Genomic DNA, 27,859 nt, shown 5'->3' on the forward strand with positions numbered 1-27,859 from the left:
CGCACACAGCCCTGCTGATAAGCCAACAACAATTACGACAAGTTGTTTACGGCGACAAAACAGAAGGATTTCAGCTCATCATTTCAAGGAAGTCCAGGTGTGGAGGGTTCAAGGTGTGGAGAGGTCAAGGTGTGGAGAGGTCAAGGTGTGGAGAGGTCAAGCTTTGGAGAGGTCAAGGTGTGGAGAGGTCAAGGTGTGGAGAGGTCAAGCTTTGGAGAGGTCAAGGTGTGGAGAGGTCAAACTTTGGAGAAGTCAAGGTGTGGAGAGGTCAAGCTTTGGAGAAGTCAAGGTGTGGAGAGGTCAAGCTTTGGAGAGGTCAAGGTGTGGAGAGATCAAGCTTTGGAGAGGTCAAGGTGTGGAGAGGTCAAGGTGGGGAGAGGTCAAGCTTTGGAGACGTCAAGGTGTGGAGAGGTCAAGCTTTGGAGAGGTCAAGGTGTGGAGAGGTGTCTTATTAAAGGCAGGCGACTGACTTCATTATGTCGAGGAGGAAAAACACAGGCAGCTGACATAGTCAAGCCGTAAACAAAATGCTATCAGGTGTGCTAGAACATTTTGGCCTGGTGACTCCTGCCTCCCTGCAGTATGTAGCAGATCCACTCAGCTTCAGGACTGCAGTATGGATACAGGGTGTCCCAGACTGTAGTATGGATACAGGGTGTCCCAGACTGTAGTATGGATACAGGGTGTCCCAGACTGTAGTATGGATACAGGGTGTCCCAGACTGTAGTATGGATACAGGGTGTCCCAGACTGTAGTATGGATACAGGGTGTCCCAGACTGTAGTATGGATACAGGGTGTCCCAGACTGTAGTATGGATACAGGGTGTCCCAGACTGTAGTATGGATACAGGGTGTCCCAGACTGTAGTATGGATACAGGGTGTCCCAGACTGTAGTATGGATACAGGGTGTCCCAGACTGTAGTATGGATACAGGGTGTCCCAGACTGTAGTATGGATACAGGGTGTCCTGGACTGTAGTATGGATACAGGGTGTCCCGGACTGTAGTATGAAGATAGGGTGTCCCGGACTGTAGTATGGTGACAGGGTGTCCGATACTGTAGTATGGAGACAGGGTGTCTCGGACTGTAGTATGGAGACAGGGTGTCCCGGACTGTAGTATTGAGACAGGGTGTCCCAGACTGTAGTATGGATACAGGGTGTACGATACTGTAGTATGGAGACAGGGTGTCCCGGACTGTAGTATGGATACAGGGTGTACGATACTGTAGTATGGAGACAGGGTGTCCGGGACTGTAGTATGGATGCAGGGTGTACGATACTGTAGTATTGAGACAGGGTGTCCCGGACTGTAGTATGGATACAGGGTGTACGATACTGTAGTATTGAGACAGGGTGTCCCGGACTGTAGTATGGATACAGGGTGTACGATACTGTAGTATTGAGACAGGGTGTCCGGGACTGTAGTATGGATACAGGGTGTACGATACTGTAGTATTGAGACAGGGTGTCCCGGACTGTAGTATGGATACAGGGTGTACGATACTGTAGTATGGAGACAGGGTGTCCGGGACTGTAGTATGGATGCAGGGTGTACGATACTGTAGTATTGAGACAGGGTGTCCGGGACTGTAGTATGGATGCAGGGTGTACGATACTGTAGTATGGATACAGGGTGTCCCAGACTGTAGTATGGATACAGGGTGTACGATACTGTAGTATGGATACAGGGTGTCCCAGACTGTAGTATGGATACAGGGTGTACGATACTGTAGTATTGAGACAGGGTGTCCGGGACTGTAGTATGGATGCAGGGTGTACGATACTGTAGTATTGAGACAGGGTGTCCCGGACTGTAGTATGGATGCAGGGTGTACGATACTGTAGTATTGAGACAGGGTGTCCCGGACTGTAGTATGGATGCAGGGTGTACGATACTGTAGTATTGAGACAGGGTGTCCGGGACTGTAGTATGGATACAGGGTGTACGATACTGTAGTATTGAGACAGGGTGTCCGGGACTGTAGTATGGATGCAGGGTGTACGATACTGTAGTATTGAGACAGGGTGTCCGGGACTCTAGTATGGATACAGGGTGTACGATACTGTAGTATTGAGACAGGGTGTCCGGGACTGTAGTATGGATGCAGGGTGTACGATACTGTAGTATTGAGACAGGGTGTCCCGGACTCTAGTATGGATACAGGGTGTACGATACTGTAGTATTGAGACAGGGTGTCCGGGACTGTAGTATGGATACAGGGTGTACGATACTGTAGTATTGAGACAGGGTGTCCCGGACTGTAGTATGGATACAGGGTGTACGATACTGTAGTATTGAGACAGGGTGTCCGGGACTGTAGTATGGATGCAGGGTGTACGATACTGTAGTATTGAGACAGGGTGTCCCGGACTGTAGTATGGATACAGGGTGTACGATACTGTAGTATGGAGACAGGGTGTCCGGGACTGTAGTATGGATGCAGGGTGTACGATACTGTAGTATTGAGACAGGGTGTCCGGGACTGTAGTATGGATGCAGGGTGTACGATACTGTAGTATGGAGACAGGGTGTCCCGGACTGTAGTATGGATGCAGGGTGTACGATACTGTAGTATGGAGACAGGGTGTCCCGGACTGTAGTATGGATGCAGGGTGTACGATACTGTAGTATGGAGACAGGGTGTCCCGGACTGTAGTATGGATGCAGGGTGTACGATACTGTAGTATGGATACAGGGTGTCCGGGACTGTAGTATGGATGCAGGGTGTACGATACTGTAGTATGGAGACAGGGTGTCCGGGACTGTAGTATGGATGCAGGGTGTACGATACTGTAGTATTGAGACAGGGTATCCCGGACTCTAGTATGGATGCAGGGTGTCCCAGACTGTAGTATTGAGACAGGGTGTCCCGGACTCTAGTATGGATACAGGGTGTACGATACTGTAGTATTGAGACAGGGTGTCCCGGACTGTAGTATGGATGCAGGGTGTACGATACTGTAGTATTGAGACAGGGTGTCCCGGACTGTAGTATGGCTACAGGGTGGTCCTTCTGTGGCTCAGTTGGTAGAGCATGGTGCTTGTAACGCCAGGGTAGTGGGTTCGATTCCCGGGACCACCCATACGTAGAATGTATGCACACATGACTGTAAGTCGCTTTGGATAAAAGCGTCAGCTAAATGGCATATATTACGATACTGTAGTATTGAGACAGGGTGACCCGGACTGTAGTATGGAGACAGGGTGTCCTGGACTGTAGTATGGAGACAGGGTGTCCGGGACTGTAGTATGGAGACAGGGTGTCCGGGACTGTAGTATGGAGACAGGGTGTCCCGGACTATAGTATGGAGACAGGGTGTCCGGGACTGTAGTATGAGACAGGGGGTCCGGGACTGTAGTATGGAAACAGGGGGTCTGGGAGCACAGTATTGAGACAGGGGGTCTGGGAACACAGTATTGAGACAGGGTGGCTGGGAACACAGTATTGAGCCGGGGGGTCTGGGAGCACAGTATGGAGACGGGGGGTCTGGGAGCACAGTATGGAGACGGGGGATCTGGGAGCACAGTATGGAGACGGGGGATCTGGGAGCACAGTATGGAGACGGGGGATCTGGGAGCACAGTATGGAGACGGGGGATCTGGGAGCACAGTATGGAGACGGGGGGTCTGGGAGCACAGTATGGAGACGGGCGGTCTGGGAGCACAGTATGGAGACGGGTGGTCTGGGAGCACAGCACAGTACGGGGGTCTGGGAGCACAGTATGGAGACGGGGGATCTGGGAGCACAGTATGGAGACGGGGGATCTGGGAGCGCCTGAGAGACAGGCCTTCTGTTGTTGTTGTTTTCTGTGACCCTGGCTTCCCTCTCTCTCTTTATAAACCTGTTTGCTCCCAAAGACAGGGCCTAATACAAATTAAATTAAATCAAGTTTGTGTAGGCTAGGCTAATCCCTGTGTTTATCAGCGGGCTGGAATCCCCCCGTGAGCGAGCGGGTCAAGCGCACTGCATCTGGCCTCCTATCGGCCCTAGCCACGCTCTCAAGCTGCTCAGCCATTCCCTGTTCGCTCCCTGACTGAAGATGACAGCAGGCCCCTACTCGACCCCCCCTCCCCACTGAGAGTGGGGATGTGGGGATGTGAGTGTGGGTGGTTAGTTGGTTGTGTATGTGTGTTTCTCTCCAAGTGTATGCATGCTTCTGTATGTATATTCCCCTAGCCCCGTTGTCAGGTAAAGCTCTATCCTATCACTACATTTATAATCAGCCTGGGGAAATACATTTTATAAAGCTCTATCCTATCACTACATTTAGTAGCAGCCTGAAGAAATACATTTGCTTATTGAAATAAGGTGGTTGAACTAGAACAACATGGCAGTGTGAATGACATTCCCTGTAGAGATGTGAGAGATAGAATGCTGTTGTTATGACTATGATGCCCTGGTGGCAGCCTGTCATGGCCCCTGGTGGCAGCCTGTCATGGCCCCTGGTGGCAGCCTGTCATGGCCCCTGGTGGCAGCCTGTCATGGCCCCTGCTTACCAAGCTGTTACTTGGCTGTACAGATGTGTGAGTGACGTGCTAGAGGAGGTATTGCGACTCCCGTCAATCCCACCCCTAGCTGACAGCTGCCTAGAAAGGCCAATCTGAAAAACAAGGGTGAGATGTACCTCACATGTAACCTCCGACACCAGGGGGGCTCAGAGCTAACTAGGGCCTTCCATTACTGGATGGGAGCCGTGATTGGAACAGCACTGTTGTGGTTAAGTCACTTAACCCTATCATATCCCCCATTCACCTAAACCTATCATATCCCCCATTCACCTAAACCTATCATATCCACCATTCAACTAACCCTATCATATCCACCATTCAACTAACCCTATCATATCCACCATTCAACTAACCCTATCATATCCACCATTCAACTAACCCTATCATATCCACCATTCAACTAACCCTATCATATCCACGAGTCACCGAAAATCTATCACATCCACCATTCAACTAATCCTATCATATCTACCATTCACATAAACCTATCATATCCATAAGTCACCGCAAATCTATCACATCCACCATTCAACTAATCCTATCATATCCACCATTCAACTAACCCCATCATATCCACCAGTCACCTAAATCTACAGTGGTTTGTGAAGGTATTCACCCGCCTTGGAATTTTTCCTATTTTGTTGCCTTACAAATTGGAATTAAAATAGATTTTGGGGGGGTGTTGTATCATTTGATTTACACAACATGCCTACCCCTTTGAAGATGCACATTTATTTTTCTTGTGAAACAAACAAGAAATAAGACAAAAAAATGAAAACTTGAGCATGCATAACTATTCACCCCCACAAAGTCCACAAAATAATTTGTAGAGACACCTTTTGCAGCAATTACAGCTGCAGGTCTCTTAAGGTATGTCTCTAAAATATAGCCACTGTGATTTTTGGCAACTTTTCTATGAACAACTGCTCCAGCTCCTTCAAGTTGGATGGGTTCCGCTGGTGTACAGCAATCTTTAAGTCATACCACAGATTCTAAATTGGATTGAGGTCTGAGCTTTGACGAGGCCATTACAAGATATTTAAATCTTTCCCCTTAAACCACTTGAGTGTTGCTTTAGCAGTATGCTTAGGGTCATTGTCGTGCTGGAAGGTAAACCTCCGTCTCAGTCTCAAATCTCTGGAACACTGAAACAAGTTTCCCTCAAGAATTTTCCTGTATTTAGCACCATCCATCATTCCTTCAATTCTGACCAGTTTCCCAGTCCCTGCCGATGAAAAACATCCCCACCGCATGATGCTGCCACCACCATGCTTCTCTGTGGGGATGTTTATCTCGGGGTGATGAGAGGTGTTGGGTTTGCGCCAGACATAGCATTTTCCTTGATGGCCAAAAAGCTCAATTTTAGTGTCATCTGACCAGAGTACCTTCTGCAGTATGTTTGGGGAGTCTCCCACATGCCTTTTGGCAAACACCAAACAAGTTAGCTTATTCCTTTCTTTAAGCAATGGCTTTTTTCTGGACACTCTTCCGTAAAGCCCCGCTCTGTGGAGTATATGGCTTAAAGTGGTCCTATGGACAGATACTCCAATCTCCGTTGTGGAGCTTTGCAGCTCCTTCAGGGTTATCTTTGGTCTCTTTGTTGCCTCTCTGATTAATGTCCTCCTTGCCTGGTCCATGTGTTTTGGTGGGCGGCCCTCTCTTGGCAGGTTTGTTGTGGTGCCATATTCTTTCCATTTTTTAAATAATGGATTTAATGGTGCTCTGTGGGATGTTCAAAGTTTCTGATATTTTTTTATAACCCAACCCTGATCTGTACTTCTCCACAACTTTGTCCCTGACCTGTTTGGAGAGCTCCTTGGTCTTCATGGTGCCGCTGGCTTGGTGATGCCCCTTGCTAGTGGTGTTGCAGACTCTGGGGCCTTTCAGAACAGGTGTATGAGATCATGTGACAGATCATGAGACCTTTATTTAACTAATTATGTAGGTAATTGGTTGCACTAGATCTTATTTAGGGGCTTCATACGCAAAGGGGGTGATGTGAGGAGATAGCTAGATAGAGGTTCTCATTTGTGAGACAGGAAAGTGCATCAGTAGTGGTGCTGCACAACCAGTGTATACAGGTACTGTGTGTGTGTGTGTGTGTGTGTGTGTGTGTGTGTGTGTGTGTGTGTGTGTGTGTGTGTGTGTGTGTGTGTGTGTGTGTGTGTGTGTGTGTGTGTGTGTGTGTGTGTGTGTGTGTGTGTGTGTGTGTGTGCGTGCGTGCGTGCGTGCGTGTGCATGTGTGTTCGTTGGATTGGGATGGGAGTGAGTGAATGAGAATGTGTGTGTGTACAGTGGGGAAAAAAGTTTTTAGTCAGCCATCAATTGTGCAAGTTCTCCCACTTAAAAGATGAGAGAGGCCTGTAATTTTCATCATAGGTACACTTCAACCATGACAGACAAAATAAGAAAAAAAATCCAGAAAATCACATTGTATGATTTTTAATGAATTTATTTGCAAATTATGGTGGAAAATAAGTATTTGGTCAATAACAAAAGTTTATCTCAATACTTTGTTAAATACCCTTTGTTGGCAATGACAGAGGTCAAACGTTTTCTGTAAGTCTTCACAAGGTTTTCACAAACTGTTGCTGGTATTTTGGCCCATTCCTCCATGCAGATCTCCTCTAGAGAAGTGATGTTTTGGGGCTGTTGCTGGGCAAAACGGACTTTCAACTCCCTCCAAAGATTTTCTATGGGGTTGAGATCTGGAGACTGGCTAGGCCACTCCAGGACCTTGAAATGCTTCTTACGAAGCCACTCCTTCGTTGCCAGGGCGGGGTGTTTGGGGTCATTGTCATGCGGAAAGACCCAGGCACGTTTCATCTTCAACGCCCTTGCTGATGGAAGGAGGTTTTCACTCAAAATCTCACGATACATGGCCCCATTCATTCTTTCCTTTACACGGATCAGTCGTCCTGTTCCCTTTGCAGACAACGCCCCAAAGCATGATGTTTCCACCCCCATGCTTCACAGTAGGTATGGTGTTCTTTGGATGCAACTCAGCATTCTTGGTCCTCCAAACACGACGAATTGAGTTTTTACCAAAAAGTTATATTTTGGTTTCATCTGACCATATGACATTCTCCCAATCTTCTGGATCATCCAAATGCTCTCTAGCAAACTTCAGACGGGCCTGGACATGTACTGGCTTAAGCAGGGGGACACGCCTGGCACTGCAGGATTTGAGTCCCTGGCGACGTAGTCTGTTACTGATGGTAGGCTTTGTTACTTTGGTCCCAGCTCTCTGCAGGTCATTCACTAGGTCCCCCCATGTGGTTCTGGGATTTTTGCTCACTGTTCTTGTGATCATTTTGACTCAACGGGGTGAGATCTTGCGTGGAGCCCCAGATCAAGGGAGACTATCAGCGGTCTTGTATGTCTTCCATTTCCTAATAATTGCTCTCACAGTTGATTTCTTCAAACCAAGCTGCTTACCTATTGCAGATTCAGTCTTCCCAGCCTGGTGCAGGTCTATAATTTTGTTTCTGGTGTCCTTTGACAGCTCTTTGCTCTTGGCCATAGTGGAGTTTGGAGTGTGACTGAGGTTGTGGACAGGTGTCTTTTATACTGATAACAAGTTCAAACAGGTGCCATTAATACAGGTAACGAGTGGAGAACAGAGGAGCCTCTTAAAGAAGAAGTTACAGGTCTGTGAGAGCCAGAAATCTTGCTTGTTTGTAGGTGACCAAATACTTATTTTCCACCATAATTTGCAAATAAATTCATTAAAAATCCTACAATGTGATTTTCTGGATTTTTTTTTCTCATTTTGTCTGTCATAGTTGAAGTGGACATATGATGGAAATTACAGGCCTCTCTCATCTTTTTAAGTGGGAGAACTTGCACAATTGGTGGCTGACTAAATACTTTTTTGCCCCACTGTATAGGTTTACACGTCTGTGTATGTGTGTGTGTGTGTGTGTGTGTGTGTGTGTATGTATGTGTGTATGAGCCTCTTAACCCCTGCACACGCCCTGGCTAGTGTCCACCCCCACCACCCGTCTCGCCACAATGGCCATCCCAAGCCCAGTGTGTAAACATGACTTGTTTGAGTGAGTATTCAGGGCAAGCAGGATTAATGAGCACTGATGAAGTTCCACCTGTATCCCAGTCGGCCGCTGCCTCCCCTATTTGCCAGAGTGGCTCTCTCTGCCTTGTCTGGAGGCAGTGTGTGTGTGTGTGTGTGTGTGTGTGTGTGTGTGTGTGTGTGTGTGTGTGTGTGTGTGTGTGTGTGTGTGTGTGTGTGTGTGTGTGTGTGTGTGTGTGTGTGTGTGTGTGTGTGTGTGTGTGTGTGTGTGTGTGTGACTAGTGTGTTTGTGTGACTCATTCCTTATTCAGTGTCAGATTAAAGCATGTCAATAACACGACCCACTCAATCCATCTCAGAGTGCATCCGCTCGCCGAGCATCCTAGTCTGTAATGAGCTGCCGCAAATCTTCATCCAACAAAAATGTCTGGAAAGATGCCTTGTCATTCTGATAAAGACGGGGACCAGAGAGAGTGAGAGTGAGAGACCTTTATTATGGAATATGAAACGACAACCCAACACGGCATCCGTCTGCCTGCTAGATATTTTGGTGGAAAACATAGCCTCTTGAGGTACATCAGATATGTTGGGGGGAAACATATCCCCTTGAGGTACATCAGATATTTTTGGAGAAAACATAGCCCCTTGTGTCATGTGGTCACTGTGGTGCACTGTCCTGGATTGATAGCTCTCTGTACACCCGCTAGGACCCGGAGATGTCAAATGTTATGTCATAGGAAAATGTTTATTCAATCATTTAATTACGTACAATAATTCAAGGTTTGGGTCGTTCGCCATCCTGCGGCACACAGCTGTACTGTGAATCATATTTATATACTGTACTCAGTGATACTGTATCCTACAATATATCCTACTATACTGTATATTTGTATTAAAGTGTAAATGAGCACAGCCTACTCATTAAAGTTCAGCCTACTACCAGTGCCACTCTTAAGTATGTAGGATTATTAGCTAAGAATGTGGGCGAGATGCTGCAGAGTTGCTCCTATTTGAGATTTGGATTTAGTGAAAGGGAAGGAACATTCAGTAAAAGCGGTGGGAATTATGAGTACATTAAATGAGTCTCCCCTCTCCCCTGTTACATTGGTGAACAGATAGAGGCCACAATTGAGAAGAAGTCCTTCGAAATCCTCGCTAGGTTAATTCACTTGGAAAGCTAAAATGGCTGGTAGCAACACCAGTTTCATACCTATCGCCGAAAGAACTGGACATTTGGTAAATCTGCGTGGATTACACATTCCGATTAAACGTTCCAACTTCCACCATTCTTCTAATTCCAGGTATTTCTGGAATTCCAGGGCCTGTTCAGGGAATTCCGATGTACCTGTCCACCTGTCTCAGATGACAGGTTTTGGGATGAGAGTGTGATTTTATTTAGATTTTTCCTTATTTTTTCTGTCCTGACTTCCAAATGAAGGGAAATCCCCTGGGACTGCCTCAGGGGAAGTTCCCTCTATTTGAGTTTGATTAGGTTCCACAGGCTTAAGAGAAAAGCAAGCTGATTCATCCCTTTGAAAAAGCTAGTACGTGATAGCCAAGTTTTTTCTCCTTCCCCTTTTTAGTATGTAAAACCCCAAATCTTAATTTCGACCCATTCCTTCAGGATTTCGCTCAAGACAGACGGGCATAATAGATAGCTTTAAAAAAGGCACACGCTGACACACAAACATACACACACACACACACACACACACAAACACGCACACACACTTATTTTCTTAACACACTTGACACACACAAGTCTCAAATGTAACCACGGTTCCCCATCCTCCCTGCTCTCTATGTGAATGGCATGACTCTACTGAACGTGATGTTACACTGGTAACCTGCTACTCAGTGGATACATTGTCTTCGTCTCATTTGCATTTTACCACAAAGGCAGATACACGGACAAAGCACAACACAGGTGCTATTCCACTCCTCTCCAACTCTCTCTGACTGGTTGCGGTGGGCTAGAACAATGCTTCTCTCTAGTAAGACAACAACAAGATCAGGCTGAAACAAACACTCTCAGCCCTGTCCTCTGGAATGCAGCAACAGACTTCTGGACGGGGGTCTATTATTAAAAATCTTTTCATCACGCTGAAAGGGAGGGAAAGTAGCTTTGACGTTTGACGACCTCATGAATTATTCATACTTTTGCTATTAATGTATGTATAATTAATCACATCTCCACTCACTTGCACACAAATGGAGCCGAAGGAGACCAAGCTTATACAGGCCTGACTGGGATGTTATAGCCTGGGATGGCTATTGAGGCTTTACACTATCACAGGATCAAAGGGCAAGCCTCTCTCTCTCTCTCTGTCTCTCTGTCTCTCTGTCTCTCTCTCTCTCTCTCTCTCTCTCTCTCTCTCTCTCTCTCTCTCTCACTCACCACAGATGTATCCACACCCCCTCATCTTTTCTTTTCCTCAATTTATTAGAATGAACAGTTGGCGATTGTTTTCAAACAATATTCTGTGTCACACAGGAAGGCAGAGAGAAAGGTCTGAAATAGAGAAAGACTTGAACCAGGAAGTAGGAGTATTGTGTTGACATATCTGTTTCATTGTGCTTCCTCCCTTGGTAGACCGGTTGTATAGTTGGGTCAAAACAATGCCGAAGACACCACAACACGTGGTCAAGGTCAGTCCTGTGTTTGATTCACTCTTAGTCTGCCAATGCTTTTCTGTGGTTGTGCCCCAAATGGCACCCTATTCCCTACATAGTGAATTACTTATGACAAGAGCCCTATGGGCCATGGTCAAAAGTAGTGCACTATATAGGGAATATAGTACAGTTTGGGACACAGTCTCTCTGTGTGAACATAGTAGCACTACCACAGAGCCTGCTGACACAAAGAACTGGGAAACTGCATTTCTTAGCTCAGCTTTCAGAAAGCCATTACTACATTCCCTCCTCGCTCACTTTCATAATAAGATTGATTCCCAATTGGAGCAATTTGATTTTGGGGGCTGAATTGACAGGTGATGAAGTGAAATGATGTGGAGGACGTGGCAGGTTATTTGTCAGACGTGCCCTCTTGTCACCATAGATCGGCCGTAATTTCAGTTTGCTGGTTGACATTAAATGGTAACAACTCTAACCCTTGTATTCATCATATGGCAGACTTCAGAAAGAGAATGTGTAGTCTCATCCACTAGTTCCATGGGTGTGGTGCCTCAGGCGCTCTTTCCCCCCTGTTGAGCTTCCCTGAGGGGGCCGGGGTTCTCTGACGGAAGAGGGAAATCTATAGCCTAGAAAATGGTACAGCATCAATAGGAAATTCTATAAGTGTGTGTCCGTGTGTGTGTGTGTGGTAAAGGCGGGATATTAGCAACCCATACAATCTAGATGAGCGTTTCCACCCTCTCTCGTTGGTAAACACTGCATAACTCCTACTCCTACCAGGTGCTATGGTGGTCTGGTGTGTTATCATGGGTAGTGCCACACAGAGCAAATCTGAGCTGGTTAGGGGTTCTACAGTAGCAGGTCTGTTGTGGCGTCAGCAGTAGCAGTGGTGGCGGGGGCGGCAAAACAGGCATGCAAATCAGAGTTTGTCAGAGCAGCGTTTTTTGGAGAGGGGAAGAGAGAGAGAGACTTGCGTGACAGAGAGAGTGTGAGAGGCTTAAGGGTGAGTATTTCTTTTCACGATCAGAATGTGCAAGAGCAGGGTGTAGGATGAGAGGCTGCACAACCATAACCATACGCACACAAACACACACACACACACGCACACACACACACACACACACACACACACACACACACACACACACACACACACACACACACACACACACACACACACACACACACACACACACACACACACACACACACACACACACACACACACACACACACACACACACACACACACACTACTAGCTGTCCCCTTCCTGCGGAAGAGGATATAAACAAAATGTCCTTCCCGGGACTCAAGGGACCCTATGAGTAAGCCCTGCTATAAGATGAGTCAACACTGAGACTGCAGACCGAGAGTGTGAAGGACCAAATCAGGCGTGAAAATAAGCCTGATGGAACGCCATCAATCCGTTTTAATTGAGGAAGTTCATGTTTTTTCTACGTTGATGATGTTGTGGACTATTTTCTTATTTATAGATGTAGTGTAGAAGGAATGGTGCAGCCAGAGGCTGTGTGACTCACTAAAGTGATACAGCCTCGGCCGAGTGTGTCTGCACAACAACTTGACAGGATTAGAGGCCTGCATCCATGACAGACATGGAGCGCTCCTCTTTCCAGACCTCACTGCCACATTTTTATTTATCACCACTCACTCAACTCCCCATTGCAACCAAGTCCCAGCAAGGTTTTAGTCATTTGAGTTAAGGGTTTCGCTCTTCTGAAAGGAATTAAATGGCAAACTAATGGCCATTTTATCTACAGCGCCGAAAACAAGGACACGGCACAATAATTAATAATTTGCGGCGAAAGTGTGGTGCTTCAATTAGTCCACTTTTTTTTGCATCCCTCCCTTGTGTAAATGCTAATTGCATTGGTTGATGTATCGGGACTCGGCAGTGATAAAAAAATAAATAAAAACAGAAATAGCTGGGGAGGTGGTGTGACAAGATTTCTTTCATCTGTTATCTCTTTTTTCCTGACACCTTCTGAACTGGCCTGGTGTTAGTCTGCTCCCAACCCGTCTTTACCCCCTCTCTCTCTCTCTCTCTCTCTCTCTCTCTCTCTCTCTCTCTCTCTCTCTCTCTCTCTCTCTCTCTCTCTCTCTCTCTCTCTCTCTCTCTCTCTCTCTCTCTCTCTCTCTCTCTCTCTCTCTCTCTCTCTCACCCCCATATACAATGAATACACTTGCATTCGTACTACGGAACCAATTGTCACACTGGGAAGGAAGACAAATCAAATCTCACGGCAGCTACTAAGCGGGGAGATTGCTTTTCCTCTCTCTGCTGCGGGAGTAAGAGCGCCACAGAGGAGGATCCCACTAGTGCCCCCTTCACGGGAGGAATCGAGGGAGGAAGAGAGGAGAAATGTGGAGGCCTTTAGGGCTGGAGCTCGAGGGCTAGGAGATAGAGAAGACTCCTTGGGGGTAAAGTGTCACCTATCTCCCTCCTCCCTCATTCCCTCCCTCCATCTCCCCTTTCACTATGACACCACCTATCAGTCACACGGCAACAGAAAATTGTCCCCCTTTTGTTTAACTCCCCAAAACGCTGTAAACCTCCTGTCCTCCTCTTCTCCAGACGAAACAGGACAATAATTACGGGGATAGAGTAACTCCGGTCGTCAAACTGGGGCCACTCAGATCACAACAACACATTATCCAACCTGATTAAGTATCATTTGCGGTGGCCTCGCGGTAGTTAAGCGGGCCTCTCCTCATCCTCCATCGGCCTGAAACTCAACCTCAGAGCAAGAAATATTGACATGTTCTCCTCTGGATTTTGAAAGGCGGTCATCTACAGTAGGTAGAGGTGGACGGGGGCGGACGGTACATTTCTTTACAGGAAGCCACCCTGCTAATGTATCTGTCCGTTTTCACCCTCAGAGCGACCCTCTCCAGAGTGCCTCCTTATCAATGCACTAGGCAAGGTTGTGCACCTTTCTGTTTTGTGTTTGCCTATGTGATAATAGAGGAAACCCACTGAATCAACATTTTTTCCATGTCATTTCAACAAAATTCCATGCGTTGATATTGAATCAATGTGGGAAACTGATTGCATTTGCAAAAAGGAATCAAAGAAAAGGAAGTTCATCATGTAACTTTCAACCTCAATAAATGTTTTATTGATTTCATGTTGAATTCATATTAGTTGACAACTCAACCAAATGTAAATAAAACATAGACGTTGAACTGACATCTGTGCCAGTGGGGATGCACTCACTTTATTGCCACTGATTGTTCTGATGAATAGAGTCCCTTGGGGGAGCACGGGTCCATGTAAGCTGTTTTAGTGTACAGTTGACTGACAGATCAAATCATTTTGAGGGCAGAAGACCTAGAATAACTCATTTCTGGGGACCGCATTTATTCCACCAGAATTTCTGGGGACCACATTATTATTTACATTTTCATCCCAAATCTAATGACAACCTTAAAATCAGGACATGTCTATATTTACGTCAACAAATAACCTTAAATTCATTGCAGTTTCATCTTTAATCAAAATGAAAAGAAACCAATAAATATATTTACTCAATAAAATGGTATTTTTTAAAATTATCTTTCTCACAAACATGTGTATATTGTCCCATACAAATAATAATAACAATAAAAAAAATGGAATAACACTCTTTTAAGGGGTTACGATGACTTGACTTGTGGTGAACACTAAGCAGTGCATTTTGGGAAATGCAGTCTTTATGACGTAGCCCAGTGTGTAGATAACTAAACCACCATAGAGCCTAAGTATCATCCCTCCCTCCACCACTCCTCTCAGGACTACCCTCCACCGCTCCTCTAGGGACTACCCTCCCCCACCCCTCTCGGGACTACACTCCACCACCCCTCTCGGGACTACGCTCCACCACTCCTCTCGGGACTACCCTCCACCACCCCTCTCGGGAATACCGTCCACCACCCCTCTCGGGACTACCCTCCACTACCCCTCTCGGGAATACCGTCCACCACCCCTCTCGGGACTACCCTCCCCCACCCCTCTCGGGACTACCCTCCCCCACCCCTCTCGGGACTACCCTCCCCCACCCCTCTCGGGACTACCCTCCCCCACCCCTCTCGGGACTACCCTCCACCACCCCTCTCGGGACTACCCTCCACCACCCCTCTCGGGACTACGCTCCACCACCCCTCTCGGGACTACCCTCCCCCACCCCTCTCGGGACTACCCTCCACCACCCTTCTCGGGACTACCCTCCCCCACCCCTCTCGGGACTACGCTCCACCACCCCTCTCGGGACTACCCTCCACCACCCCTCTCGGGACTACGCTCCACCACCCCTCTAGGGACTACCCTCCCCCACCCCTCTCGGGACTACCCTCCACCACCCCTCTCGGGACTACCGTCCCCCACCCCTCTCGGGACTACCCTCCCCCACCCCTCTCGGGACTACCCTCCACCACCCCTCTCGGGACTACCCTCCACCACCCCTCTCGGGACTACCCTCCCCCACCCCTCTCGGGACTACCCTCCACCACCCCTCTCGGGACTATGCTCCACCACTCCTCTCGGGACTACTGTCCACCACCCCTCTCGGGACTACCCTCCCCCACCCCTCTCGGGACTACCCTCCACCACCCCTCTCGGGACTACCCTCCCCCACCCCTCTCGGGACTACCCTCCACCACCCCTCTCGGGACTATGCTCCACCACTCCTCTCGGGACTACCGTCCACCACCCCTCTCGGGACTACCCTCCCCCACCCCTCTCGGGACTACCCTCCACCACCCCTCTCGGGACTACCCTCCCCCACCCCTCTCGGGACTACCCTCCACCACCCCTCTCGGGACTACCCTCCCCCACCCCTCTCGGGACTACCCTCCCCCACCCCTCTCGGGACTACCCTCCACCACCCCTCTCGGGACTACCCTCCCCCACCCCTCTCGGGACTACCCTCCACCACCCCTCTCGGGACTACGCTCCACCACCCCTCTCGGGACTACCGTCCACCTCTCCTCTCGGGACTACGCTCCACCACCCCTCTCGGGACTACACTCCACCACTCCTCTCGGGACTACACTCCACCACCCCTCTCGGGACTACCCTCCACCACCCCTCTCGGGACTACGCTCCACCACCCCTCTCGGGACTACACTCCACCACCCCTCTCGGGACTACCCTCCACCACCCCTCTCGGGACTACCGTCCACCACTCCTCTCGGGACTACGCTCCACCACCCCTCTCGGGACTACACTCCACCACCCCTCTCGGGACTACGCTCCACCACCCCTCTCGGGACTACACTCCACCACTCCTCTCGAGACTACCCTCCACCACCCCTCTCGGGACTACGCTCCATCACTCCTGTCTGGACTACATTCAATGCCGTGTTTGCTATTCCAAACCAATTACAGGGCTCGATCCAGAGTAAGATTCATCAGGAAATGTGTATCTCTTTAATAAAGTTTTCCCCTTGTTACTCCCACCATACATGTTCATTAGCTTCTCATTGAATGCCCGGGCTAGATGGAGATCAAGACATTTTAATGAGTGCTCACTGGGACCGAAGGGGAGCACAGGTGGCGCGCTACACCAAAAAAACACATGATATGATATATATTTATATATCTACATACAGTGCATACAAGTCCAACCTCGGTAAGACTAGCAAAAATAATTGCAGACACCCAATTACGTTTGATATTAATGGAGTCAAGCCGGACAGGAACAAAGGAGTTTTGTTCTCTATCCACTGCTTGTCGAGCAAACACGCCATGGTGCGCTCTGAATTAGGGGCAGCTAATAAAATGTTAATTAAAATGGCTTTTTACTAATTATCTCCTTGATAACAATGAGTTAAAGTTTAATTAGACGGAGGGGAAAAAGCGGCCCGCCGCAGCTAACCGCTAACCTTCAGTGCGTCCAGATGCATCGTCATCTCTCAAATCTCAATCAGGAGGCCGCCTGCCCTGCCGTCTTCGCTAATTACAATATTATCTCGCTGCAGAGGTAATTAGCCAGCGTGGAGGTGAGACGACAAACAATGGCCTTATTTGGCCTGTGATTGAAGGTATTTTGGCAGGCCTAGTCACTAGACAGAGGCGGTGGAATAAACAAGACATTTAACCCACAATAATAACTGTGGCTTACATTGGTGTACAATTAACCATTGTAGTACACCAGGGCTATTCAACTGGCGGCCTGCGGGCCAGAACCGACCCGTTTACTAATTTAGACTGGTGGTTGAATTATGAAAATGAATTAAAGTCTGCAAAAAAATCCCTGCCAAAATCAAAATTTCAGTTCCAAATTGAGGAGCACTATTTTGGTTGTCTATAGTGTGGTTCCTCAAGGTTTCTTGCACCTATGTGGCATGTTGATCATTTTGTCTTCATATGAATGTGGCTCTAGAATTTGAATGGTTTAAGCTAAATAGTATGACCCCATTCCTGAAAGCTACGACTCCCAGAAACACGTATGTGCCTCTTCTGTTTCCATCTCTGATACACAAGGACTCGTTAAGAAGGGAGTGTGACAAAAAACACCTGGGAAATTATTTCAAAGCATAACTTCAGACTGGAATTTGTCAGTACCTGATTTGACATATCTTTGTGTTATTTATTGAGATGCTTAGTTTTCAGATAATTTTTAAATGACCTAAGCTTTTAATAGTTGTTTAAATAAATAAAACATGTATGGTGAGCGAGCATTGTGCCCTATCAAATGTAATGGTTGCACCTTTACTCACATTGGTTGAGTGCCCTCCACTTCTTTTCTAATTAACTAATGAACTAACTAATGAACTAACTAATGAATTAAATAGACCTGTTGTACATTCTTAGAAAAAATGGTTCCAAAAGTGTTCTTCAGCTGTCCCTGTAGGAGAACCCTATTTGGTTCCAGGTGGAACCCTTTTTGTTTCCAGGTACAACCCTTTTTGGTTGCATGTAGAACCCTCTGTGGAAAGGGTTTTACCTGGAACCCAACATAAAGAAACACCCTAAATTGTGGCCCGCGTTTACACTCCAGTCATTACTATGAGCCTGTTCTCCCCAATTAAGATGCCACCAACTTAATTACACCAACTGGTGTAATTGCAGACCACAATTTGGGGTGTTACTTTATGAGGGTGTTGCCTGATATCAGGAAACACTCATTGATACCTGCCATTGGCTGGTTCTGGTGTTATGAGACTGATTGTTTCTCGACACAGATGATCTGGTTACATAGCAGGTTAGGATTACAAATTAGCGTGGCATGTTAACAGAATGAGGTTAAGGTTAGGCAAAGGGTTAGGGTTAGGCTTAGCTACAATGCTACAGTTCTCTACAACTGTTGTGCCCTACGCGAAAGAAAAGTCCACAGACAAATGGTGAGCATCAATGGATGTAATGTGATATCAAGAAATGCCTATATAAGAAAATACCCGTAATTTGCGGTCTGCAATTAGTGGCCTCTGCCCTGAGATTGTAAGGTTGCGAGTTCAATCCCTGAATGAGTCATACCAAACACGATAAAAATGGGACCTGATGTGTCTCTGTTTGGCATTCAGCATCAAGGAGATAGATTGGGGGTAAGGCCTTGTGATAGACTAGTGTCCTGTTCAGGGGGTTTACTTGTACATCCAGCTGACTCATGCAACAGAAACAGGAGATAGGCTCCTGGCCTATGAGCTGTTCTGGCTCACACAAGACAAGGCTACTTACTTACTTCACACTTCTGTGAACTAAAATACAGTACTTTGTTAAAGCATGGGAGTTCCTCTAAGAACAATGCTAGCGCTGATACCTTTATGATATTTATGTTAATGCTTGTATTGTGTTTGTATTTGAAGCTCAGGGAGATAATTCCAGGGTTAGTAAAGAGTAAAACAAACACAGACACATGCATTTACCTAGCATTAACAAGCTGTTCCATTGTTTCAAAGACCACAACAGGGTCACAGGGTGCTATTTTGGGGCGGCAGGTGGCCTAGTGGTTAGAGCGTTGGGCCAGTAACCGGAAGGTTGCTAGATCGAATCCCCGAGATGACAATGTAAACATCTGTTGCTCTGCCCCTGAACAAGGCAGCTAACCCACTGTTCCTAGGTTGTCATTGTAAATAAGAATTTGTTCTTAACTGACTTGCCTAGTTAAATAAAAAAAATAAAAAACATTTTGGGTCACAGGGTGCTATTTCCCACAGGTAACATTACACCCCCCTCTCTCTCTTTGCTTTCTAATGAAGGGTGGGGACATGTTTGATGGGGTGTTTTTAAGTCAGTCACGATGTCTCAATAAAGACCATCAAAAGCCTCTCTCTTCTGTGGTTTCTGCCTCAACCTACACAGGTTCAACTGGAGAGGGTGGGGATTATGTTTCACCGTCTAACAAGGTGAAAGCAAAACTCAAGTGCCATTTTTAATCCAAATCTGTTTGGTCACCCTGCGTTGCTGCCTCACTGCCTCACCGTTGCACACGGCTTCCTGCTCCCGTGAACAGCAGGGCCGAGCCGGCAAGAAGTGTCCCTCAATTGATAATCAGTGAGTTCGCTCCACCGCCTGCATTAACCTCGTTCATCTAGGGGTGACTCTTTTTTTCAGGATGTTTGAGAAGTAACACTTCCTCACCGGTTGGGAGCCATTGACTCGGTCTCTCTATCCCTTTATCTGGGATGTAATGAGTCCATGAGAGGAATTTCTCCCTCTTCCCACAGGAAAACAATTGCATATTATCAAAGTCTGTTGAAAGGGTCAGGTCATGGAGTTTTTTATGGGCCTCCTGGGGATGTCCTTTGAGAGTGCCTTTGATACCCCCTTGACATGTTATCTGGATGTGAGTGGATGTTGGCCAAGCACAAAAGACTACCTGTTCAATGTCCCCTCTCTCCCCTGTCAGTACTCTCCTCTCTAACTCACTACAACAGTCCTCTATAAATGTTGGGGGATTTGATTTTTTATGTTGAATGCTGGACTCCTTTTACTGAGTAGATTCTCAGCAGACACAAGGGGATGCCTCAACGTCCTCTCTCTCCGCTGTCAGAGCTCCCCTCTCCCTCAACCTCTTTCTATAAATATGTGTGAAGTTAAAAAGTTAAACGCATGATGCCTTGGAACTATGTGGGTCAGAGATCCATCATATGCAGATTCTTCCGTGCTGGATTTTTATCTGCTATTGCCGAAAGTTAAGATTCCCCCTGGTACGCTCTTAATTTCTTCTTTCCACACTTTTATTTATTTAATATTTATAGATTCCAATCTGCTCAAAATTGGTTGAGGAGAAAGAGAGAGATCTAGAGAGGAGAAAAAAGGGAAACTTCTCTTCCTCCTCTCTCTCGCTCTATCTCTCTGCGTGATGCACTGTCCTCCCTAATGATCCCATTTTGAAGACTGTGGTCTGACGGAGGGAGGGAGAGGATGGAAGCAGGGTGGGAGGGAGGAGAGGCCCTGCTCACTGCAGCACTTTCCTCAGCTCTCTCAGCTCCTAGTCTGCCTTTCTCTCTCCCTGTCTCCCTGGGTGTGCTATGAAAGAGAATGGTTTCTGCCTTTGAAAGCAGAGGCTCGCTCACCAGCCCTTTGTGTAAAATAAAATGTATATTGAAAGGCAATTACCGGTGTAACATTATTTGGTTCCCTACGTAATTAAATGCATCTCTTCTGTGTTTTTCCCTCCCCCCTCTTCCCCCCTCTTTCTCCTCTTCCCCCTCCTCCCCCAATCTTCTGTTATAGACGGAGAACTATATCGACTCCAGCTACGTAAACAGCCGAGCACACCTTATCAAAAGGTACTTCTCGATTAGACAATTTTATGATTTTCGCTATCAATCATTGTGATCCATAATTGTCTGATGGTTTTGGCTGCAAATGCATGAGTGCGCATGTTGTTAAAATCAGTGTTTGTTCTGTGTATTCGATACAAATTGACAGAATCAAGAATATAATTTGGAATTAAACTCTAAAATGTTCCCTCCCTGTTCTGTTAGGTCACCTTTATGACTCTCTATCTTCACATCATGAATAATTCTACCCATTCCCATTAAAAAACAATTATCCATCTTGCACATTAAGCAATTATGAAAAACTCCTGCTAAATCGCGGCTCTTAAAACAACTTACACATCACAATAAATAAGATGAAAGAAATCAAATAACATTTTTGCCAGGAAAGTGATTTCAATACTGCGAGAGGTTCGCAGGACAGTTAGATCTCAGTGTATAAAAATATATCAGCTCAATGCTGTTACGAAAGTACCAATAATGAAGTTAATTTGTCTGCCATTTTGAGAACATTGAGCTGAGCACAAGTGTTGTCTTTGTGAGGTATTAGTAATAGTGCATTCCTGAGTCCACCTGAAGCAGGATATTAGGGGAGTTAGTGGTTCTGAGGGTGGTAGTGTAGACAACCCTAATAACGGCCTGCAGCGATTCGGGGGGCAGGACTATAATTCCCCCTTTCTACCTGCAGCTATGGGACATTCCAACTTCCCTTTGTTTGAGCCCATCCCCATTTGAGATTCCCTGTGTTTATGTAAACAAAGCGCCTGAGAGGCGCCTCTGCAGCACACTACAAAGTTATCCCCCCTAGGAGCATGTGGGCCTGTGGTCTGGGACAGATGCCATAACACTGATAACATCAGAGAGATGTAGAGCCATCATTACCACCACTGCACTCTCTCTCTCCTTTTCCCAGGCAGGCTTCTCACAGGAAAGAAGGGAACTGCTACTATTTATTTTCTCTTTTCTCTTCCCTTTTCTTTCCTTCTCTCTTCTCTTCCCTTCTCTTCTATTTCATTCTCTTCTCTTTCCTTCTCTTCTATTTCATTCTCTTCTCTTTCCTTCTCTTTCATTCTATGTCCTTCTCTTCCCTTCCCTTCTCTTCTACTTCCTTCTCTTCTCTTCGCTTTCCTTCTCTTTGCTTCTCTCCTCGTTCCTTCTCTTCTATTTCCTTCTCTTCTATTTCCTTCTCTCCCCTTCCCTTCTCTTCTACTTCCTTCTCTTCTCTTTCCTTCCCTTTGCTTCTCTCCTCGTTCCTTCTCTTCTATTTCCTTCTCTTCTCTTCCCTTCTCCTCTATTTCCTTCTCTTCTATTTACTTATCTTTCCTTCTCCTCTATTTACTTCTCTTCTATTTACTTCTCTTGTCTTTCCTTCTCTTCTCTTTCATTTCCTTCTCTTCTCTTTCATTCTCTTCTCTTTCCTTCTCTTCTCTTTCCTTCTCTTCTCTTTCCTTTTCTTCTCTTTCCTTCTCTTCTCTTTCCTCTCTCACTCTGCTACATGTACAAGTATACATTCACCCCCTCCCTCAATACGAGTCTTGTTTGCCTCTCACAATTTGTTCCAATGGGCTGGCAATCAAATGAATGGAATTCATGCATGTACTATACTGCTGCTGATGGCCTTTCTCCCCTGCCTCTATTGGCTGTAAGCCCCAAACAAGACAGATGCAATCTGTGCACATACTGTATGTGCGCATAGCATTTTCTATACCCCTTTGATTGAACAGTAGAGAGTGATTGATTGCATCCCATTTTAAAGGCCCACTCCTTTTTTTGAAAAACAACACAACGGCAGCTATGACACTTGGTTTGCTATAAAGCTGAGGGATGGGCCTTCTCTTTCCTTCTCTTTTCTTCTCTTCTCTCATTTACAAGTGATATTCTTAATGAATCAATGGGTATGTAATAATCTTATCAATTTAAATGATAAAAACCTCAGTCAATACCCAGAGCGGGTCTTTAAAGTCACAACGGTTCACACTAGCGATGCCCTTGAAGTCAGTGCATCGGCCCCCACGCTGTCCCTTTTAGAAACAGCCTGCAGCCTCTCTGCTCCGCTATTAGCACAGTAAAAAAATGGCCTCTTAATCCCAAAAAGCCCCAACAGAGTTTATCTGTGCCTCCACCACCAACATCACAATCACCACCCTCCGACTACTGCAGGAGTAGCAAGGTTCTGTTCCCTACACTAATAAAATGTGGACGGCTGTGAAGTTGTGCCCTTTATACAGCTGAGGCCAGAGTTAAGAGGAGTCCTCCTGAAGATGCCTACCATCTCTCTAATTGTGTCAACGTTCCCAGTGCCTCGAGAGCTGTGTGAGAGCGAAGGATGCAGAGAGACACATTCATTTAGCAGTCAAGGAGGAAAGAGTGAAAAGGGGAAAAGATTGAGAAAAATGTAATAAAGCAAAGAAAGAAAAGCAAGATCTATAAAGATCTCTCTTTATACAAAGAGAGAGATGGAGGGGGAGAGGTGCTGAAGGAGAAAGGAGAGAGCTTCTGATTGAAGTTGATGTGACAGGAAATCAACATTCTCTCCTCCTCTCCCTCCCTCCTTCCCTCGGTAGCACATCGACATTCAAGGACCTGGAGGGCAATAGTCTGAAGGACAGCGGGCACGAGGAGAGCGACCAGACGGACAGTGAGCACGACGTCCAGAGAGGCCACTACATAGACACTGCTGTCAACGATGTGCTCAATATGACCGTGCCCCCCAACGTCTGCCAGCTGCCCGACCAAGGTAGGAGAAAAGGTGTGTGGAAAGCTGTGTGTGTTACTCATCATTCATCCCTTATTGTTAGAATAAGAATTCCCACTCGGTAACTGTGTGTTATGATTTACACTGCCACCCAGAGCACCTTTAAGCTGTACATTATGCCCACTCCTACTTAAGCCTGAGAGACCTTTGTGTGTGTGTGTGTGTGTGTGTGTCCATAGAATAAGAATTCAACTGGCAGTGATCATGTTCAAAGTTGTCTGACAACCACCAGAACACTTCAACCACAACGCCATTCTCCCAGGAACCTTTTACTGGCTTTGACTGTCATATGTGGTTGTTTATCTACCTTAGTTGAATGCACTGACTGTAAGTCCCCCTGGATAAGAGTGTCTATTAAATGACCAAAGTGTAAAATTAAAATGTAGAATTAATTATATTTCTAAGTGTGTATCTGTGTGTTTACACCAAGCAGAGCATTATGCCCACTTTCAGACAAGGGCCCTCAGATCTGTGTGAATACCTCAGTACTTTCCTTTGAAGTCCCCGTGCTAATGTAGAGGGATCCCTCCCAGCCAGGGCAGCCTTTGATACAAGGCTCCGGTAACATTATTGCCTGATAGTAGGCCTAGCCATGTCTGTCTGGCAGTATTCATCGGCGGTAGACTTCTGAGGCGCTTGAATGGCGGATAGCAAGAGCAATTAGGCTGACAAAGGTGGAAGGTGGGGGGGCTCTACATATCGTTGTAACCTCTCTCATACATTATTCAGCAGGATCATTTAGCGGAGGAATTAATGTTGATGTTTCTCTGCCGACTTCCACAGTTTAACGACACATCAGGATCCCTGGCAGGGGAAGTAGAAGGGGTCATGTTCGTTCTTCACTACTGCTAGTCAGTTAGTGGTTCCTGGTTCCATGGTTCTAGAGTGGTGGAGATGGGGAGCTTATGTGAAGAAGTGTCATAGAGAAAGGGGGGTGAGAGGGAATGAGTGTGAGAGGGAGGGAGATGGAGGGGTAGAGGGAGAACGAGAAAGGGACTGAGCGTGAGAGGGAGGGAGATGGAGGGGTAGAGGGAGAACGAGAAAGGGACTGAGCGTGAGAGGGAGGGAGATGGAGGGTAGAGGGAGAACGAGAAAGGGACTGAGCATGAGAGGGAGGGAGATGGAGGGGTAGAGGGAGAGCGAGAAAGGGACAGAGTGTGAGAGAGAGGGAGATGGAGGGGTTGAGGGAGAGCGAGAAAGGGACTGAGTGTGAGAGGGAGGGACATGGATGGGGAAAAAGAGAGAAATGGTTTGGTGAAGAATGCAAAAACCTAAGAAAGAAATTGAGAAACCTATCAAACCAAAAACATAGAGACCCAGAAAACCTGAGCCTATGCCTTCACTATGGTGAATTACTAAAACAATACAGAAATACACTATGGAAAACGAAGGAAAAGCACGTCGAAATCAACTCAATGTAATTGAAGAATCCATAGAATCTAACAACAACAGGAAGAGTTATCTATTAAAAAACAGAGATGTAAACAGAGATGTATGGATTAACTACTTCTTCAATTTTTTTGGCTCTATAACATAGAACAAACAGCAAAAACATATACATGATCAAATACAAATCTTAGAATCAACTATTAAAGACTACCTAAAAGGAAGCGATTAACCAAAACTTCCATAACAAAGTCATCAGCTACAGATACATTAACCTGGAGAAGAGACCCCTAAGCAAGTTGGTCCTTGGACTCTGTTCACAAACACAAACAGACCTCACATAGCTCCAGGACAGCAACACAATTAGACACAACCAAATCATGAGAAAACCAAAAGATAATTACTTGACACAAAGAATTTACAAAAAAACAGAGCTAACTAGAATACTATTTGGCCCTAAATAGTGAGTACACAGTGGCAGAATACCTGACCACTGTGACTGGCCCAAACTTAAGAAAAGCTTTGACTATGTACAGACTCAGTGAATACTGCCTTGCTTTTGAGAAAGGCCGCCGTAGGCAGACCTGGCTCTCAAGAGAAGACAGGCTATGTGCACCCTGCCTACAAAATGAGGTGTAATCTGAGCTGCACTTCCTAAACTCCTGTCAAATCTATGACCATATTAGAGACACATTTCTCTCAGGTTCCACAGACCCACAAAGAATTCAAAAACAAATCCAATTTTGATAAACTCCCATATCTATTGGGTGAAACACCACAGTGTGCAATCACAGCAGCAGGATGTGTAACCTGTTGCCACAAGAAAAGGACAACCAGTGAAGAACAAACACCATTGTAAATACAAACTATATTTGCACTTCATTACACCACTGACATTTGAAATGTCTTTACTCTTTTGAAACTTTTGTGAGTGTAATGTTTACTGTTCATTTTTTATTGTTTATTTCACTTTTGTTTCTTATCTATTTCATTTGCTTCGGCAATGTAAACATATGTTCCCCATGCCAATAAAGCCCTTAAATTGAAATTGAATTGAAAGAGAGGGTGTGTGTGTGAGAGAAAGGTAGTGAGAACTGGCACGGACCTGTGAGGAAATGTAATTATATTTTATTTAATTGAGAGTGAATGAAAGATAGGGCTATAGACCGCGATAGAGAGAGAGAGAACAAAAAAGGATGGAGAATGAGAGAGCGAGAGAGCAGTAGGTGGATAGAAACTGGCACAGACCTGTGTGCTAGTACTGTATGCACCTGGGGGTGTTTACCCAGCTCAAAGGAAACACAGGTGCTCAGACTTGGGAGAGCACAGAGCAGGGGCGTCAGTGTGTGAAGTGAAATTTTAAACTGGGTGGTTCGAGCCCTGAATGCTGATTGGCTGACTGCCATGGTATATCAGACTGTAGACCACAGGTATGAAGAAACATTTATTTTTACTGCTTTAATTACTTTGGTAACCAGTTTATAAAAGCAATAAGGCACCTCTGTGGTTTGTGGTATATGGCCAATATACTACGGCTAAGGGCTGTAGTATCCAAGCACCCCACGTTGCGTCGCACTTAAGAACAGCCCTTAGCCGTAGTATATTGGCCATATACCACACCGCCTCGTGCCTTATTGCTTAAATGAACAGCAGCCATTTGACTGGCTTGCCTCCTACTCTAGTTAACAATTATTTTATTTTCTGAGGAGACAGGAGGACAGATTTGCCATGCTTTGTCCAGTCTCGATGACAAGGCCTTTCATCTTAGCAACTTGAAACAATCAAACAACTCCATTGGTCAATAGGGAAAACTATATTTGCATATTACCCAGGATGCTTCACTTCAGTCTATCTTTGAATTTGTAGAGTTAGCCTACATACTTGGTCATTGGCTTCTGCTATGCAGGAAATCATTAATATAGGACATGTACGGTGAAATGAAATTCTAGCCGAAGTGTGATGGTGTCCAAATGTAGGCACTTAGCAACCGCCGGTGTACCTGATTTTCCCTCCATTTTCTCAAACCATTGCTATCTCTGGCTACATGTGCACATTTTCAGTTTTCCTTTTTCATGCTCCCTCCTCACTTCTCTCAGCCTCACTCCAGAAAGAGAGCCCAATAAGTGAATGAAAAAATGTGTAAGGAAGTTATTTATGAGGGAGTCAGGTTTTTTTCCCCGCTTCCTTTTCCCAACAGAGGACCTTCTCAATAGTGGGGAATGGGCTGCAGAGCCAATTAGGAAGTTGTTAGCTCAGGATCACTTGGCCTCATGCACAGCTGTTCTACTGGGATAATTTGCCAGCCTTTCACCCCAAAACATTATGGGTAGGGGAGAAAGGTGGCATGATGTTGTGATAGGAGGGCAATAGAGACGTTTAGTCTCTTCCACTTCTGTTTTCATCTGTAGGGGATGCTGCTGTATAAGGCATATGGATCGAAGTGGATCTGGCTTAGTGGCTAGTGTTGAAGTCCAGCATGGTGCTGGTTGGTTGGACAAGGCTCATCAGTGCCAGGGCAGGGAGTGTGTGTGAGTCTGTATGAGTGTGTGCATGCGTGCTTGCGTGTGAATGAGTTGGCATGCCTGCACGTGTTGAGGTGTGTATGTGTGTGTGTACTGTATCTGCATGTTACCTGCATGGGGAGGCTAGCTGCAGTTGGACTGTTGCCTCTGCAGTGTCAAACTGTAATGAACAATGATTAGTGAGTTCAACACCTATTGGTTAGCTGGACGTCATTATTTCACAAGCCTCTCCGCAAAAATGCCAGCGCCTCCAAAAGATACATACTGACAGGTCTAGGGAACTCATTATTGAATAC

General features: G+C 46.2%; 1 protein-coding gene across 8 annotated transcripts in view; it reads left to right on the top strand.

Moving 5' to 3' along the window:
* pcdh19 (protocadherin 19) overlaps nucleotides 1-27,859 on the top strand; it is a 106,378-nt gene that overhangs the window by 33,624 nt on the left and 44,895 nt on the right. For 4 of the 8 annotated variants that reach the window (XM_052512402.1, XM_052512419.1, XM_052512409.1 and 1 more), the window contains exons 3-4: nucleotides 20,854-20,909; nucleotides 23,465-23,649. In XM_052512402.1, coding sequence (XP_052368362.1) covers nucleotides 20,854-20,909; nucleotides 23,465-23,649 — 241 coding nt within the window. Of the gene's footprint in view, nucleotides 1-20,853; nucleotides 20,910-23,464; nucleotides 23,650-23,834; nucleotides 24,279-27,859 lie in introns of those variants that run through there. The other 4 variants (XM_052512405.1, XM_052512412.1, XM_052512428.1 and 1 more) reach the window with 2 other exon arrangements.

Source organism: Oncorhynchus keta, chromosome 4 (genome assembly GCF_023373465.1).
Source record: "Oncorhynchus keta strain PuntledgeMale-10-30-2019 chromosome 4, Oket_V2, whole genome shotgun sequence".
Taxonomy (NCBI): domain Eukaryota; kingdom Metazoa; phylum Chordata; class Actinopteri; order Salmoniformes; family Salmonidae; genus Oncorhynchus; species Oncorhynchus keta.